This window comes from Dendrobates tinctorius, unplaced genomic scaffold (assembly GCF_039654945.1).
Source record: "Dendrobates tinctorius isolate UK_male_01 unplaced genomic scaffold, ASM3965494v1 ptg000272l, whole genome shotgun sequence".
Lineage (NCBI taxonomy): Eukaryota > Metazoa > Chordata > Amphibia > Anura > Dendrobatidae > Dendrobates > Dendrobates tinctorius.
The window spans coordinates 424,448-443,147 of NW_027361939.1; the positions used below are offsets into that span (position 1 = coordinate 424,448).

The following is an 18,700-nucleotide window of genomic DNA, read 5'->3' on the forward strand; positions in this document are numbered from 1 at the left end:
CGCTCTCCCATGACTTTATTACGTGTAATGAATATATGATGACTTGCATGATGATGTCTCCTCCTACTGCTTTTTGACTGATTGTCCTACAGCCGGTCGGAGGGGTATATACTTCGGAGGCGGTGTTAACATTTTTTTCATGCATAGTGTCAACCTCCTAGTGACAGCAGCACGCACCCACAGTTTCTGTTTCCCCCAATGAAGACTCTGAGAAACAGATTTTACGGTAAGCAACCAAAATCCTGTGTTATCCTGCGTCCTTCTTGTTGGCCACTCTGCAGCAGACGCAGTGATTGCAGGACGAACAAAGTGAAGAAAGCGCCCGCTGAGCTGCACAAATACTGATGAGTATTCCGCTTTTTATGTACGTCGTTACGGCTCCTTATTGCACAGTATCATATTTTTAAGGTGCTTTAGAATAATCCCTACATGGCAACTATTTCCTGCTCTAACATTGGAAGAATCTCCAGTCATGGCCGTGGCACTTAAAAACGGAAACTGTAGGTAGTTTACAAAGGGGTATGCACTGAGCCGATGGGTTGTCGTTGCAGCTGGGGGACTATAAAAATGTCTGGTGAGAAAAAATAACTTCATTTTAACTTGCTTGGGAATTAAAAAAAAAAAAAAAAAAAAATGAAAATAATAAAAAAAAGTTAATGAGAGGGTTTCTTGAATGTTTTTTGCTTGCAAAAATAGCATATGAAAAATTAAAATGTGAATGAAGTGGTATCTCCGTGATCGTACTGACCCAGTGAGTAAAATTATTTATACAGATACACAGTGAAATCCGTGGAAGCAAAAAATAAAATAAAAAAAAAAAAACAACTTACCATAATTTTTCTGTCTACAGGGTTGTCTTGGGAGTTTTAGGCTGAGTCCACACACTGCGGATTTTTCCGCGCAGATTTGCTGCGGTTTCAAAGCCACAGCATGTCACTTCTTTGTGCGGAATCTGCAGCGGTTTCACACTTTCTCCATTGTAGAGGTGTCAAACCGGAGGGGAAAACCGCACGCTAATCCGCAGGTAAACCGCAGTTCTTTTGACCTGTGGATTTTACAAAATCCGCGCGGAAAAATCCTCAGGTGAAATCCACAGCCTGTGCACATAGCCTTATTTTCTTACTTGCAGCTGTAGTTGTTCTCTTTTAGGCAGGATGCTTTAGAAAGCTATTCACCCCGAGCGGTGACGGACGTAATCAGATGATCCTTATGTGCTCACTAGCTAATATATGGCCGGTCATAGGACGTCTAATGGGGCATAGTACAGTGTGGAAATGTGACCCTTAATGGATGTTATGAACCGGCTTGTAAGTATTGTCTTCCTTCTCTCCATACAGATCATCATGGCCATCCTGGTGTCATGGCTGCTCTGCTTTATATTTACTGTGACCGATGTCTTTCCACCAGATAGTAGAAAGTATGGCTTTTATGCCCGCACTGATGCCAGGCAAGGGGTTTTGGCAGTCGCCCCTTGGTTCAATGTTCCATACCCATGTAAGTATGGCTCTTTATAGCATCCTTATTTGATCATAAAGGTGGTGTTTCATTTTTGATGATTTTTGCTTACTTTTCATGAAAGCGTAGCTCTACTTTTGTAGGTCGCTTTATAGTCTACGTCTATATAACCTGTAAAGTAACATTTGCGCAGGTACCGCCTCTATATTCTCCGAAAATCCTATTTCTACATTTGCTGCCTTTCTATAGCCCCAGTATTCACTGAGGGCTGTGACTTCATATAGACTATATAGGGGACAGTTCTTCTGATGCGCACTAAACAGCAGGAGGAGCATTTCTTATAGTGGCAGTTGGGCGGTTTGCTTCCTATAGCTGCTGTATTAGGCCACGTTCACACTAGATCCCTATTTGGTTGGTTTTTTACCTCGGTATTTATAAGCCAAAGCCAGGAGTGGGTGATAAATAAAGTGGTGACGTGTTCCTGTTAGACTTTTCCTCGGATTGTTCCCCACCTAGTTTTGGCTTACAAATACTGAGGTAAAATACTGAGCGTGTGAACGTGGCCTTACACTCACGTTGCTGGCTACGAAATGAGTTATTGACAATCAGTCAGTAAGTCCACTATGAGCATCTGACAGAGTCTTTAACCTTTTATGTGTCTTTCTGTGCTCCTCTCAGCTGATTAGTGATCACAGACCACTAATCAGGGATCTGTTGAATATTCAAGAAAACAAAAGCCGTAAAAGCCAAACGCTGCAAAAATGTACAATTGCAAACGTTATTTTTAGCCCCAAATACAAAAATAAATAAAATTACCCCCATGACACGATCTCTCCCGACTCCTCCATAGACGGGAACGCTCGGCTGGGTGCTCCTGTATTCTCTGTGAGTGCTAGAGAACAAAAGTATCGCCCATCAGAAATCTAACGTGCTGGGTCGACGATGTTGCGTGAACATCGTCTGTCGGGGTTGAGTCGGGAGGCCTGAATTCACACCTCCTATTGGCTGATCCTGTGGATATCGACGGGTTCAGCCGACGTTTATTTAACTTTACAACAATACAAGCTGTCCTGACCTCCCCTGGGCAGACCCTGAATAAGCAGGGCATATTCACAGATGGAGGGGTTCTCTGACAAGTGGTCCTGGCCTCTGGGCACACCCTGAATAAGCAGGGCATGCTCACAGATGGATGGGGTCCTCTGACAAGTGGTCCTGGCCTCTGGGCACACCCTGAATAAGCAGGGCATGCTCACAGATGGATGGGGTCCTCTGACAAGTGGTCCTGGCCTCCTCTGGGCACACCTTGAATAAGCAGGGCATGCTCACAGATGCAGGGGTCCTCTGACAAGTGGTCCTGGCCTCTGGGCACACCCTGAATAAGCAGGGCATGCTCACAGATGGATGGGGTCCTCTGACAAGTGGTCCTGGCCTCCTCTGGGCACACCTTGAATAAGCAGGGCATGCTCACAGATGGAGGGGTCCTCTAATAAGTGGTCCTTGCCTCCTTTGTGCACACCCTGAATAAGCAGGGCATGCTCACAGATGCAGGGGTTCTCTGACAAGTGGTCCTGGCCTCTGGGCACACCCTGAATAAGCAGGGCATGCTCACAGATGGAGGGGTCCTCTGACAAGTGGTCCTGGCCTCCTGGACACACCCTGAATAAAAGCAGGGCATGCTCACAGATGGAGGGGTTCTCTGACAAGTGGTCCTGGCCTCTGGGCACACCCTGAATAAGCAGGGCATGCTCACAGATGGATGGGGTCCTCTGACAAGTGGTCCTGGCCTCCTCTGGGCACACCTTGAATAAGCAGGGCATGCTCACAGATGCAGGGGTCCTCTGACAAGTGGTCCTGGCCTCTGGGCACACCCTGAATAAGCAGGGCATGCTCACAGATGGATGGGGTCCTCTGACAAGTGGTCCTGGCCTCCTCTGGGCACACCTTGAATAAGCAGGGCATGCTCACAGATGGAGGGGTCCTCTAATAAGTGGTCCTTGCCTCCTTTGTGCACACCCTGAATAAGCAGGGCATGCTCACAGATGGAGGGGTTCTCTGACAAGTGGTCCTGGCCTCTGGGCACACCCTGAATAAGCAGGGCATGCTCACAGATGGAGGGGTCCTCTGACAAGTGGTCCTGGCCTCCTGGACACACCCTGAATAAAAGCAGGGCATGCTCACAGATGGAGGGGTCCTCTGACAAGCGGTCCTGGCCCCCTCTGGGCACACCCTGAATAAGCAGGGCATGGTCACAGATGGAGGGGTCTTCAGACAAGTGGTCCTGGCCTCCTCTGGGTACACCCTGAATAAGCAGGGCATGCTCACAGATGGAGGCGTCCTCTGACAAGTGGTCCTGGCCTCTGGGCACACCCTGAATAAGCAGGGCATGCTCACAGATGGAGGGGTCCTCTGACAAGCGGTCCTGGCCTCCTATGGGCACACCCTGAATAAGCAGGGCATGCTCACAGATGGAGGGGTCCTCTGACAAGCGGTCCTGGCCTCCTCTGGGCACACCCTGAATAAGCAGGGCATGCTCACAGATGGAGGGGTCCTCTGACAAGTGGTCCTGGCCTCCTCTGGGCACACCCTGAATAAGCAGGGCATGCTCACAGATGGAGGGGTCCTCTGACAAGTGGTCCTGGCCTCCTCTGGGTACACCCTGAATAAGCAGGGCATGCTCACAGATGGAGGGGTCCTCTGACATGCGGTCCTGGCCTCCTATGGGCACACTCTGAATAAGCAGGGCATGCTCACAGATGGAGGGGTCCTCTGACATGCGGTCCTGGCCTCCTATGGGCACACCCTGAATAAGCAGGGCATGCTCACAGATGCAGGGGTCCTCTGACAAGCGGTCCTAGCCTCCTCTGGGCACACCCTGAATAAGCAGGGCATGCTCACAGATGCAGGGGTCCTCTGACAAGCGGTCCTAGCCTCCTCTGGGCACACCCTGAATAAGCAGGGCATGCTCACAGATGGAGGGGTCATCTGACAAGCGGTCCTAGCCTCCTCTGGGTACACCCTGAATAAGCAGGGCATGCTCACAGATGGAGGGGTCCTCTGACAAGTGGTCCTGGCCTCTGGGCACACCCTGAATAAGCAGGGCATGCTCACAGATGGAGGGGTCCTCTGACAAGCGGTCCTGGCCTCCTATGGGCACACCCTGAATAAGCAGGGCATGCTCACAGATGGAGGGGTCCTCTGACAAGCGGTCCTGGCCTCCTCTGGGCACACCCTGAATAAGCAGGGCATGCTCACAGATGGAGGGGTCCTCTGACAAGTGGTCCTGGCCTCCTCTGGGCACACCCTGAATAAGCAGGGCATGCTCACAGATGGAGGGGTCCTCTGACAAGTGGTCCTGGCCTCCTCTGGGTACACCCTGAATAAGCAGGGCATGCTCACAGATGGAGGGGTCCTCTGACATGCGGTCCTGGCCTCCTATGGGCACACTCTGAATAAGCAGGGCATGCTCACAGATGGAGGGGTCCTCTGACATGCGGTCCTGGCCTCCTATGGGCACACCCTGAATAAGCAGGGCATGCTCACAGATGCAGGGGTCCTCTGACAAGCGGTCCTAGCCTCCTCTGGGCACACCCTGAATAAGCAGGGCATGCTCACAGATGCAGGGGTCCTCTGACAAGCGGTCCTAGCCTCCTCTGGGCACACCCTGAATAAGCAGGGCATGCTCACAGATGGAGGGGTCATCTGACAAGCGGTCCTAGCCTCCTCTGGGTACACCCTGAATAAGCAGGGCATGCTCACAGATGGAGGGGTCCTCTGACAAGTGGTCCTGGCCTCTGGGCACACCCTGAATAAGCAGGGCATGCTCACAGATGGAGGGGTCCTCTGACAAGCGGTCCTGGCCTCCTATGGGCACACCCTGAATAAGCAGGGCATGCTCACAGATGGAGGGGTCCTCTGACAAGCGGTCCTGGCCTCCTCTGGGCACACCCTGAATAAGCAGGGCATGCTCACAGATGGAGGGGTCCTCTGACAAGTGGTCCTGGCCTCCTCTGGGCACACCCTGAATAAGCAGGGCATGCTCACAGATGGAGGGGTCCTCTGACAAGTGGTCCTGGCCTCCTCTGGGTACACCCTGAATAAGCAGGGCATGCTCACAGATGGAGGGGTCCTCTGACAAGCGGTCCTGGCCTCCTATGGGCACACCCTGAATAAGCAGGGCATGCTCACAGATGGAGGGGTCCTCTGACAAGCGGTCCTGGCCTCCTCTGGGCACACCCTGAATAAGCAGGGCATGCTCACAGATGGAGGGGTCCTCTGACAAGTGGTCCTGGCCTCCTCTGGGCACACCCTGAATAAGCAGGGCATGCTCACAGATGGAGGGGTCCTCTGACAAGTGGTCCTGGCCTCCTCTGGGCACACCCTGAATAAGCAGGGCATGCTCACAGATGGAGGGGTCCTCTGACAAGTGGTCCTGGCCTCCTGTGGGTACACCCTGAATAAGCAGGGCATGCTCACAGATGGAGGGGTCCTCTGACATGCGGTCCTGGCCTCCTATGGGCACACTCTGAATAAGCAGGGCATGCTCACAGATGGAGGGGTCCTTTGACATGCGGCCCTGGCCTCCTATGGGCACACCCTGAATAAGCAGGGCATGCTCACAGATGCAGGGGTCCTCTGACAAGCGGTCCTAGCCTCCTCTGGGCACACCCTGAATAAGCAGGGCATGCTCACAGATGGAGGGGTCATCTGACAAGCGGTCCTAGCCTCCTCTGGGCACACCCTGAATAAGCAGGGCATGCTCACAGATGGAGGGGTCCTCTGACAAGCGGTCCTGGCCTCCTATGGGCACACTCTGAATAAGCAGGGCATGCTCACAGATGCAGGGGTCCTCTGACAAGCGGTCCTAGCCTCCTCTGGGCACACCCTGAATAAGCAGGGCATGCTCACAGATGCAGGGGTCCTCTGACAAGCGGTCCTGGCCTCCTCTGGGCACACCCTGAATAAGCAGGGCATGCTCACAGATGCAGGGGTCCTCTGACAAGCGGTCCTGGCCTCCTATGGGCACACCCTGAATAAGCAGGGCATGCTCACAGATGGAGGGGTCCTCTGACAAGCGGTCCTAGCCTCCTCTGGGCACACCCTGAATAAGCAGGGCATGCTCACAGATGCAGGGGTCCTCTGACAAGCGGTCCTAGCCTCCTCTGGGCACACCCTGAATAAGCAGGGCATGCTCACAGATGGAGGGGTCCTCTGACAAGCGGTCCTAGCCTCCTCTGGGCACACCCTGAATAAGCAGGGCATGCTCACAGATGCAGGGGTCCTCTGACAAGCGGTCCTAGCCTCCTCTGGGCACACCCTGAATAAGCAGGGCATGCTCACAGATGGAGGGGTCCTCTGACAAGCGGTCCTGGCCTTCTTAGTGGATATTTTGTGATGATCTTGGCCTGTAACATACGGATATGTCTGGTTACTGTAGATGTAGACTTAACAATGATGGGCAAATCTGGAGCTACGCTTTCCATCCTCATGGCTGCTAATAAAGCACACATTTGTCGTCTCAGCAATGTGCCGCACTGTAGGGCTCTGTTCACATAAGTTTTCCTGCATATGTGCCAGGAAAGCTCCTCGAGGCTGTATGGACTCTGTAGTCCAGGAGTTACCCAGTGGGTATGCATTGTCATACATCATGGACTGGCATAGTCTGTGTAGTGTCTCTGATCGTACTTATAGCGGCATACACCCGAGAGAACCCTCCTGGCGTATATCGCAGCTGGACAGGTCAAGCGCTGTGTGAACAGAGCCTAATATATAACGCAATGTGGAAAAAGCCTGGTTTCATCTTTGTATAAAAAGGAGCCGCCTTGACTTGTGCCCCAATAACTACTGTGTGTTAGTAGCATGTCTGACAACTGGCACAGGGTTTAAGGGGTGGGCTGCTTTCTCCTTACAAATGTCCAGGAACCATCCATTTACTAATATGCTATTACCCCTGCCCTCCACTATGTGGTGCTGCTGTCTGCAACGGGGTCGCTAATGGAGGTCATGTGACTCCCGTAGAATAATCGCTGCATGTGTGCCAGTTTCTGATTGGCAGGCTGATCTCGCTCCCCTCTAGTGCTCGTGTTCGGGACCAGAATATTACATTCTATTCGTAAATGGATGACCTCAATATTTCCTGCACATTTTTGTAATCGTTAGGAAATGGCCAACCCCTTTTAGCGGTGCCATCCCCCTCCCCTGACCGCACTCTGTGTACACTGCTCTGCCCCATACTGTGCGTGCTTAGACCCCACTGATGGTAGAAGGGGGGAGTAATAATGATGGTGACGTGCTTGTTACTGCCCCCTACTGGCTGCTCTGGGGTTTGAAGAGAACACATAGGCTAAGCCCTTTAGAAATCATCTTGTACTTTTGCCGTTACAGCGTTAATCTCACCGCTTGTGGCTTTCCCTCCATTAGAGCAGTGTACACAGGGGCTTGCATATCTTGTGTTTTCGAAAGCTGGTTTCAGGACGCATCAGTCTATGACAACGATTCTTGTAAAAATCAAGGTAACATCGTATATTCCATTCTTTTGTTGTTTTGGTCACTACAAAAAAAAATGTACATTGATAAAATTTGCAGTTGTCACGTTAAAGGTTATCAGTTACCAGGTGTTGGCTATCTAATCTGAGAGCAGCACGATAGAGACAGAGACACTGATTCCAGTGATGTTACTTACCGTGCTGCTTGCTGTATTGTGGATAATTTTGTGCTGATGAAACATTGATTTTATCACTAGAGGAGTAGTAAAACTGCTGCCACGTAGTCCAACCACACCTCCACCACTGATTTGGCAATTTTCTGCCTATGCACATAGTACAGATGGCTGCCAATCAGTGGTTTTGTCGGGTTACGCAGAGCTCAGCATTAATAGAACTGGTAGATCTACAGGAGAGACACCAATCCTTGTATGAAAATTGCAGCAAGTAGCCCAGTAAGTGATACTTCACTGAAATCTGGGTCTCAGCCCCTACATCATGTTACTCATGTGGAATGGCAAAAACCTGGTTACAGTTTCCCTATGATTGTATGACAGAGCATGATTAACCTTTCCTGCATAAATAAAATTGAAACCTGGGTGACAGCGGCTTATCTATTCACTGAGGCAGACCACTTCTCTGGGGTTGCAGTTACCAACATTAGCAATTTAGGGACAATAATAATAATCTTTATATAGCGCCAACATATTCCGCAGTGCTTTACAGTTTCAAAACACAAGTCATACGTAACAACGTTAATACAATAATTAAAGCAAAATAAGACGACCCTGCTCGTGAGAGCTTACAATCTAACCCGTTTTTAAACCCACACCTCCTTCAGCCCTCAGCCCACTGCTGCTCAGAAACTGCCATTTATAGGAGGGCAAAGCCCATAGTTACTTTTTCTGAAATCTGAGGATTAACAATTGCTTCTATTTTTAGAAAACTCCAGGTCCTGCCATTTTCTATTAAGGGGAATCTGTTAGCAGGTTTGTGATGTGCAATATGACTGCACCATGATGTAGGGACAAAGACCCTGATTCCTGCAATGTATCACTTAGTACACTGGGTGGAGCAGTAATGCTAAAATTACAGTTTTCTCTGCTGCTGAGCCCTGTATAACCCCGCCCACACCACAGCTTTGTGTACCTTGTATTGTGACAGAGCAGCCAGTTCGTGCTGGGGGCGGGGTTAGACTACCCTGCACTTGCCAGGTTGTCCTGTAATGATGATCTCCTGCTGATAAAACACTGATTGTATTGAAACAGCAAACCACATCGCTGTAATCAGGGACTCTTCTCCTACCTCATGCTATTCTCATATTGCATAGCAAAAATCTCCTGACAGATTTCCTTTAAGTGTGAGATGGGGTACATTCTTAATTTTGCGTTAGGGTTGTGTGTTTTCTGTGTCCGCCCCTGCTGGGCGACTTCTAGTAGTTGTACAGAAGAAGTCAAAGTATCACTGTATAACTAAAGCAGATGCCAACGCCTGTGACAATGGTGACATTGGACGCAGTGCTTGCCATTCTGCTGGATCAGATGTAGCATTTTGTCATAGATTTGTAACAAAAGGAAAAAGTCGTCATATAGTAGGTGATGCCCGTCATATAGGGATATCCTATAACGAGGTGGTCAGGGGGAATGAAGCATTAGATGGCTACTCAATGACTTGAGTCCTCCAGAACAGATCCCATGCAGGAGACCCTCATCTGGGATGTCCATATGCCCAGATAGGTTGTCCTGATGTGCCAAACCCTGATCCCTTACACGTTGTCTGTGGCCTCCCAATGGTTAGGATTTACGGCAATATGAATCAATTACAGTTGTACACTTGGCTCGCTTCCCCAAAATGACTGGTCATTCCTAACTTTGGTAGCCAGAAAGTCTACATTACTGCCTGACGGTATGGGAAACTCTATGGACACTTAGAATGCTAGAATTTTACGGATCATGGTTTTAAAAAGGTAAAAAAAAAACAACAAAATAACGCAGAACTTGTCCTTGGGTCTTAGAAAACTAAATAATGACACCGTGTAAGTTGTCATGTAATGTATATTTTACCAAAAACTAGGCCAAAATAAGCAGCAGTGTGTGGAAAATGAAGTCCACCTCCACTGCTTCCATAGGAATTAAGAGAATGCTGAGTAGTATGTAGCAGTCGCATGCTTTCTAATCAAATTCCCCATCGTTCATCTGCACATGTGACGACCTCTATAAAAGCAGAAGTTTGGGCAGATCGCTGGCCTCACTCGCTCACACTCTTATTTTCTGCCTGTAAAAGCAGCAGCAGAGGCACAAAGTGCAAGAGTGTATCCCTCCAGGGCTTTTACTGAAGGCCTCACTGCAGAAAGAGGGGACCAAGGATAATTAGGCTTGGCTCCAGTGTAAATATGAGGGTCAGGTGTGATGCCAATTAGCCCGGTAATTGCTAACCTTCTGTAGGTGCTGGGAAAAACCTCAGAAATGCACTAAACTGTGAATGCTAGCAACCGTAACCCCTATTGCGCCATGAACAAGGTCAGTGGGACGTGGAGTAGAACTGAATTACACCTGGTGGTAATGTGATCGTACTGAAACTGGTTTATGACTGTGCACAATCTGTAAACATTAACCCTTTACTGCCATGTCTGTAATGGATCTTCCATGTGTTCTCTTGCAGTTCAGTGGGGTCTCCCGACCGTGTCGGCTGCGGGGGTCATCGGGATGCTGAGTGCGGTGGTAGCCAGTATTATCGAGTCCATTGGCGATTACTACGCCTGTGCCCGGCTGTCTTGTGCTCCGCCGCCTCCTATACATGCCATCAATAGGTTAATAATTTTTTTTCACTCTTATAAGTTTTGTGTTTCTTCTCCCTTTCGCACAAATGGGTTCACACCTGTGATCGCACGTTATCGGGTGGTCCCACCGATCGGCCGGCCTATGGCTAGATTTAGCGGCTCTGGTCCAAAACCTGAAAAGTAGTAGATTTAATTGATTCACCACATTTAGTTTTTTGGAATGGCAGGTAATGAAACGGTTCATTACTACTCCGGATGTGAGTGTATATATTGATGTGATATGGCTACTGACTGACCTATTGTGTACATGACAGGGGGATTTTCATAGAAGGCCTGTCTTGTGTGCTGGATGGGATGTTTGGGACTGGAAATGGATCTACGTCATCCAGTCCCAACATTGGTGTTCTGGGCATAACCAAGGTAAGGTCGGCTGAATACATTACTGCGTTCCCCATGCAAGACTATGTATAATTTTGCACTTTTTTATATTTTTTTGTTTGTTTCATAAATGCCAAGTTAAGTAGCTTTCTAAATAAACGTCATTAAAAATGTCCTCTCGTTTTGCTACTGCAGAGTGTCTAGAAGTCATTTCCTTTGCTGAGTGCTTTTGCTCATTGTTCTTTGCTCTCCTCTCTTCCTTCTTCGTGCTATAAATGGCAGAAAGGAGAGGGAAGGAGTAGTATGCTAATCTGCAGTGGAGAGGGGAGAGAGCATTGTGGAGGACAAGAGAATAGTGGCTATAGAAAGGGAGGAAAGCACTTGGAAAGGAAATAAGTGCAGGATAGAAGATGTGCTGACATATGAACCAATAAAGACCTCGGCACCCTGGATACACACACAACTCGCGTCCAGCCTGTATTTCTAGGAGAGACACTCCCACTAGACTAAATCTGAAACTTGGATCAGGCTGCAAACTGCATTTTAAGGGGAATTTCCAGCTCTGAGAGTTGCTGAGCGCATCTGCATGGCAATTTTGTTGCTCCTTAAGAAATTGATGGGGAGATCCTCCTTTCTGACACTGACTGTTAGGGTTGCCCATTACAATCTTGCCCGATTCAAGAACAACCCCTATCAAGTCACGGTCTTGTCCTGGGCATTTACAAACCGGAATTCGGCAACAAACTGAACATTACTTGTGACGGAAGTGAGTCCAGCTTCAATACTTAAAATCAAATCCTCTTTTTTTTTTTCTTGGCAATACTAAAATATGTCTAGGCATGATTGGGGACAAGGGGTGCAAGGAGGTGAAATCAGACACGTTTCGAACTACTGCTGCGTTCTTCAACTGTGTGACCGAGTGAAGTATGGCTGTAGGGCCATGTATTGGTCGTGTGTGGATGAATGTAGATGTTACACGCCCTGATAACCAATAGCTGGAGGGTGCTGTACACAGGACTGCCGTCCTTTCTCCTGTGTCCTTCTATGACTTCTTTACTAGAACCGTGCGGTGCGGCTGGTTACATAACCCCCTCCTCCTCCCGTCGGCCTGGAGCAGTCACCAGCTTACGTGCCCCCAATTTAAGGAGATTATCTGTAAACTAGAAATGACGACTGCTTTTCCTTAGAAATGTGCAAGTATTAGTGGTTATTAGGAAAAAAAATGTAAATTTGCAAAGCTTGAAAGTTCAGTCCTACAGGCTGCTGGTATATCCAGACTTGGTAGGTCCGCTTTACATATATTGGCAGATACGAGGACCCGTGTAGTGCAGTGGTGATGTCTTCATCATTGGGCTTCTTTTATTCCAATTTTTCAGTACCACGACCATCTTATATGTTCACAGGTTGCCAGTCGCAGAGTTATTCAGTACGGTGCCGCCTTCATGCTGCTGTTGGGCATGATTGGGAAGTTCAGTGCCCTCTTTGCCTCTCTGCCGGATCCAGTTCTTGGTGCTTTGTTCTGCACCTTATTTGGTAAGATGGTGAAACATACAGTAGAAGTAAAATGAATAATTCCTATAGGGATTAACCCATCGTGTGCTCTTCATTGCAGGCATGATCACCGCTGTGGGACTCTCCAACCTTCAGTTTGTGGACCTAAACTCGTCCAGGAACCTATTTGTTCTAGGCTTCTCTATATTCTTTGGGCTCATGCTTCCTAGTTATTTAAAGCAGAACCCACTAGTGACAGGTAAGTGGCGACCTCACAGATGTATTATAATAAAGAGGTTTTCTGGGACGGCGATGTTGACTGGCTGTGCTTAGGAAATGCCATCAATGTCAGATTTATGGGGTCCAAATTTCTGGTACCCGTACTAATCAAATGATTGAGCTGTGATGCTTCAAGGAGCACTGTGGCCCTTCAATGTTTATAAGGCACCGCTCTGTACATTCTATGACGGCTGAGCGTGGTACTGTAGCTCAGTGTGGCTCAGGGTGTGGCTGGATTTGCATGTCCGCAGTTCGCTGTCCAAGTTTGGACTGGCTTTCGCTGTCCTGACCCAAACTGGACAGCCTCGTACAATACTGTGCAAAAGTTCTAAGGAGGTTTGGAAAAATGCTGCAGAGTATTAATGTTTTCCAAAATAGAAGTGTTAATACTTCATTTTTAGGAAAATTCAAAATGAACAAAAGAGAAATCTAAATATTTGGTGTGACCGAACTTTATCTTCAAACCAGTATCAATTCTTCTATATACACTTCCAGATTTTTTTTTAAGAAATGCAACAAGGAAGTTGTTCCAAACATCTTGAAAACCTAACCACAGATCTTCTATCGATATAGGCTTGTGAAAATCCTGTCTCTATTCGTGTAATGTCACACAGGCTAAATAGTGTTGAGATCAGGGCTCTGTGGGGATGATAATTTCCAAGATTCCTTGTTCTTTACACTTAAAAGGGAACCTGTCAGGAGGATTGTGCACAGTAACCTACAGACAGTGTCAGGTCGGCACCGTTATACTGATTACAATGATACCTTGGTTGATGAAATCTGTCTTGTGGTTGTTTAATCTTTATTTTCAGTTTTGAGTTAATGATATGCTCGTGCCCCGGGGTGGCCTGTGGGGGGGTCTTCATGCGGTGGTCTGATTAGATGTTCATAATGCAGACTGCTGAAAGGTCAATGATCCCTCACTGACCTGCCCCCTAGCTTACATAATGAATATCTGTACATACTGAGGGAAAAAAAACCCTTCTGCAGGCAGATGCCGGCCGTGGCACCTGCGCTGCTGCATAATCGCATGTTTACGGTGTTCTTAATAAAAGTTCTTGATGTTTGCTTGAGGAATATATAAAAAAAAATGTAAATTGCGCAGTAGCAGCTATCGGTGTATATAGTGGTGATCCGAGAGCTGCTACTGCAAGGGCGCCATCTTGGAGGACATTTTTTTTTTTTCTTCATTACCAAGATGGCGGATCACCTCTATATACACTGATTGCTGCTACTGCGCATGTGCAGTTTTAAAGGGAACCTGTCACCCCCCAGGGCGTTTTTCAGTTAAAGAGCCACCTTCAGCAGCACTAAGGCTGCATTCTGTGAAGGTGGCTCTTCTTTTTCTGACCCCTAGTAACACTGAAATATCGACTTTTATAAATAGCTCCTCTTACCTGTAATGTATTCCATAGGTATGGTGTGTCCCCCTGTATCAGCCGCCTACCATCCGTCCATCATGCCTGTCCGGTGTCTCGGCGCCGCCCACCATCCGTCCATCATGATGCCCCTGTGCGTCGCTGCATCCTCCTGATTTGAATGCCGGCGCCTGCGCTGTGACAAGAGTTCTCGGGCGTGCGCAGTGCTCGCTGCCCGAGAACCGACATCAGGCTATTGCGCCTGCGTGTTGCGGAGGCCCCAGATCCCACCCCGTAGTGTGTTTATGATGTATTCACACTGGTGTCCCAATATGACGGTCGATGAACTTCTGCCGCTTGGAATTCTGGGATCCGGACACATCTGGATGGAACAGGATGTGAAGACATTACATGTTAAGTTTAAATTAAATGTAAACTAGGGGGCAGGTCACTGAGGGATCAGTGACCTGTCAGAAGCCATACACATGAATAGCTAATCAGAGAACCACATGAAGATTCCCCACAGGCTGCCCCAGGGCACGAGCATATCATTAACTCAAAACTGAAAGTAAAGATTGAACAACAACCACAGGACGGATTTCATCACCCAAGGTATCAGTGTAATCAGTATAACGTCGCCGACCTGACACTCTGTAGCTTACGGAGCACAATCCTGCTGACAGGTTCCCTTTACGTTAGTTCTTAATGACTTTATCTGTATGTTTGGGGTCATTGTCCTGCTGTAGAATAAATTTACAGCCAATCGGGACGCCTTCCTGATGCATGATGGATATGTATCTGCCTATATTTCCCAATATTGAAGACCCCATTAATCCCAAACAAATCCTGCAGCCCCAGACTTGAATGGACACTCCACCCCATTCTTCCCTGTTCCTGCAGACACTCATTATTGTGCCACTCTTCAGCAAACTGTTACCAAATAGTTCACATTTTCACTCATTTCAGAGCACCGGCTGTCATTTTGCTGCTCTACAGTTTACCTGTTTTAATTTAGTACAGCATTGTGTGGGTTAACAATGAAGGGTGCACAGCATTGACAAGAGCGCTGCCGCCCATCAAGCACCTGACCGGTATGGTGATGTTCCTGTGACAACCTGAAGAACTCTTGACAGATTAGGAAAATTGTAGGATTCTCTGGACCTGTATTTGAAGGCATTTGAATGGAGAAAACTTGGCACTCAGATGTATACTAGAAGCAGTTTTTTTTGGTGCAAACAATCCAACATGTAGTGGACGGTCAATCATTGACTTTCATCAGTAGTGCGGATTGCAGTGAAGAGGAGCAGAGAAAACCTATGCTGTAGAATAGCAGTGTGTGCTGTAGTGAAGGATAGCGTTTCTTCTGCACGCCTATTCTACACCGTTGGTTTTTCCATTCTACATGACGGCACCACGAGAGAGGGGATCCACCCAGCGAGGACAGGAAACCTTCAAGATAAAAGGGCGACTCTTCTCTCCTCATCAGTTGATTTCCTGTCCTCGATTGGAAACGCTCAAGATGAAAACCTCTTGAACATTCTAGAAGAAAGAAGATGATGCCTGGTTCGGGTGATTACTGGCAGGCACTGGTCTGCTACACCCGTCACCAGGTACCGGTAGTCGCCTCGGGGGTCATATATTCCTATGCCCCCCTGAGCGAGTGCATGGCCACAGCCCGCGAGGCAGATGCCCGGTTGAAAATTGGCACGGTTCGTGTACCCTCCCTGATGTCCGACATCCCCCATATATGTCCACGGAGGCCACTTTGGTCCCTCCCTGTTGACAACCAGTGGCCATGCAGCCCGTGAGACACATCGGTGCCCGGGCAGAAATAAAACTCCTCGGAGGCCACATATGTGTACCCTCCCTGTTGAGTCCAGAACGCCAGGCCACCAGAGGTAAAGAGAGGAAAAGTTCTGAGATGGAAAATACCTGCAGGACTCGGTGGTGGCCAGCGGCATAATTGCTCCCTCCAGGTGATATCCAGATCTAGGAGACAGGTATGGAGGGGGCAGCGGTGCGTGGTGTCATGGCGCTGGAACGCCAGGTACAGGCCGATGCACCAGGCGCGCATCGGAAGGGGGCACGCGATAGCTTGTGACCAGCAGGGCCAGGCAGCGGCACGTCAGAGGTCGGGCGCGCTCCGTGAGGTAGTCCTTGGGTGCGCACACGGGCAGAGAGGTGCGCGCACGGGAGGAAGCACGCATCAGAAGTGGTCACCGGGTGCGCGCGGTCATTTACAGCTGAAAGGGCGAAGACACCGGAGGAGAGCGTGCGCACCAGATGTGGTTGCCGGGTGCGCGCACAGACCAGCGCTAGTGCACATGCTAGTGCACATGCGTGGGTGTTACAACCAGCCACAAGAAGCGCAAGCGGCCGGCAGGTGCAGGATCAACCAGGTGGTAAATTAGTTGATTATGAAAAAAAGGGTGGAATGCAGTTATTTAAGGCCAGCAGGAAGTGCTGGCAGGCGTCACCACACCAATATTGGAGTAGCTGTCACTGCTCTCATCAGGTAGCGACAACAGCAGCCAAGCAGCTTATAGGATGGAGAGCCCTTCACCAGACCACTTGCAGCCGCACCAAGAGGTGCAGGAGAGGCAGTCGCAACAGCAGTGGGAGCCGCTCGGGCAGCGCACGGGCAGATCGTCACCCCAAAATGAGGGGTCCCTAGTCTCTTTGGGAGACAGTGAGAAGACGAGTCAGCCTCCAGATCCGGTACCCGTTCTGTGAAGCGTCCGTGTGGTGTCTCGCTAATGTCTGTTCTTTCTCTCTCTCTTGTCTCCTCTCTCCCCTCTTTTTTATATACATTGGCAGGGTGGAGTATAGGAGGCCCCGAAGAGTAGGTCAAAATCCAAAAATAAGGAATGTCCCTTATGTAATAGCCCCTTAGGAACATCTTGGGATAAAAGATTGTGCCAGGATTGTATTAACAAAACAGTAGCGGAGGAGACACCCTCCTGCTCTGACAACCTGAGATCCCGAATTCAATCAGAGGTCTGTAAATCAGTCAGGGCGTTACAATCTGTGGATACGGATAGCAAAACAAGAGATCAAGCCCCTCAGTAGTCTCTCAGGAGGACTCCGATAAATCACACTATTCAGATAGCAGTTCTGATGAGGAAGACACATTCCAGTGGAAGCTACAGACAAGCTTATAAAGGCAATCCGATCTATGGGGCTGGTAGATGAGCGAGCAAAAAAGACGGCTCAGGAACTCATGTTTACCGGGTTGCAAAAGAAAAAACGTAGAGCCTTCCCTATTAACGAACAGCTGGAAGGACTCATTAAAAGGGAATGGGAAAAAACAGAAGTCCCAGATAATTAGTTCCCTAAAAAGGAGGTACCCCTTTGATGAAGAAGCATCCTCATCCTGGGATAGAGCTCCAAAGATTGATGTAGCGATCTCAAAAGTCACCAGAAAATCCTCCCTACCCTTTGAGGATTTAGGTTCTCTAAAAGAACCTCTGTACTGAAAGACAGACAATTGTCTTAACACAGCCTGGGAGGCTTGTGTGGCTAGATCCCTAAAAATTTGGGTTGATAACCTGGAGGATCAGCTAGAGCAAAGAGTCCCCAGGGAGTATTTTGGAAGCAATACCGGCCATTAGAGCAGTGGCAGTCTTTCTCGCTGAGACTTCAGCAGATTCAGCCAGGCTAGCAGCAAAATCAGCAGCCTTAACTAATGTGGGATGCTGGGCAGTGTGGCTCAAATGCTGGCCTGGGGACACACAGGCAGAGATGAAACTCTGCTCTCTGCCATGTGAGGGAAATTTCCTGTTGGACTGGCATTGGATGACGTATTGGAGAAATCCGGCGACAAAAATAATTTCCCAAAACAGCCATTTCAGGCCTTTCGGCGCTCCTTTCAGAAGGGCCGGAAATTCAGAAGACAGCAGTACAGGGATCGAGACAGAAACAACTCTGACAAGCAATCCAGAGGTGGGAGAGGCTTCTATTTCAGCAAGCCCTCCAAAGACTCCAAAAAACCCTCCCAGTGACGGTCCTCAGGTGGGGGAAGGCTCTCTCACTTCCTCCCAGCCTGGGAGAGGATCTCATCCAGCACCTGGATCCAACAAATTGCGGGATCAGGTCTGGAGTTAAGATTCCACCACTGGCCACCACGAAGATACATGCAGACTCCAGTACAGTCCTCTCAAGAAAAACAAAGTTTGGATGGAGAAGTAATATTACTCCTAGATAAACATGTCCTGGAAGAAGTTCCGGAAGAGGAAAAGGAAGGAAGGTTTTTACTCCCCCTATTTCTCATTAAAAAAAAGACAATTCCTGGAGGACGATTATAAATTTGAAAGGCCTCAACAAATATCTAATAGTCCAATCATTAAAGATGGAAACGATAAGGTCGGCGGTGAAGCTCCTCTTTCCTCAATGCTACTTGGCAGTCCTGGACCTCAAGGATACTTACTATCCTGTCCCGATCCGACAACAAGATCGCAAATATCTGAGTGGCGGTCCAGATG

The 18,700-nt window shown here is 48.7% G+C and overlaps 1 protein-coding gene across 2 annotated transcripts in view; it reads left to right on the plus strand.

Annotated features, from left to right (window-relative positions):
- Positions 1 to 18,700, plus strand: part of SLC23A2 (solute carrier family 23 member 2) — a 163,382-nt gene that overhangs the window by 122,434 nt on the left and 22,248 nt on the right. For both annotated transcript variants that reach the window (XM_073559495.1, XM_073559496.1), the window contains exons 10-14: positions 1,338 to 1,494; positions 10,596 to 10,743; positions 11,028 to 11,133; positions 12,495 to 12,624; positions 12,704 to 12,841. In XM_073559495.1, coding sequence (XP_073415596.1) covers positions 1,338 to 1,494; positions 10,596 to 10,743; positions 11,028 to 11,133; positions 12,495 to 12,624; positions 12,704 to 12,841 — 679 coding nt within the window. The remainder of the gene's footprint in view (positions 1 to 1,337; positions 1,495 to 10,595; positions 10,744 to 11,027; positions 11,134 to 12,494; positions 12,625 to 12,703; positions 12,842 to 18,700) is intronic.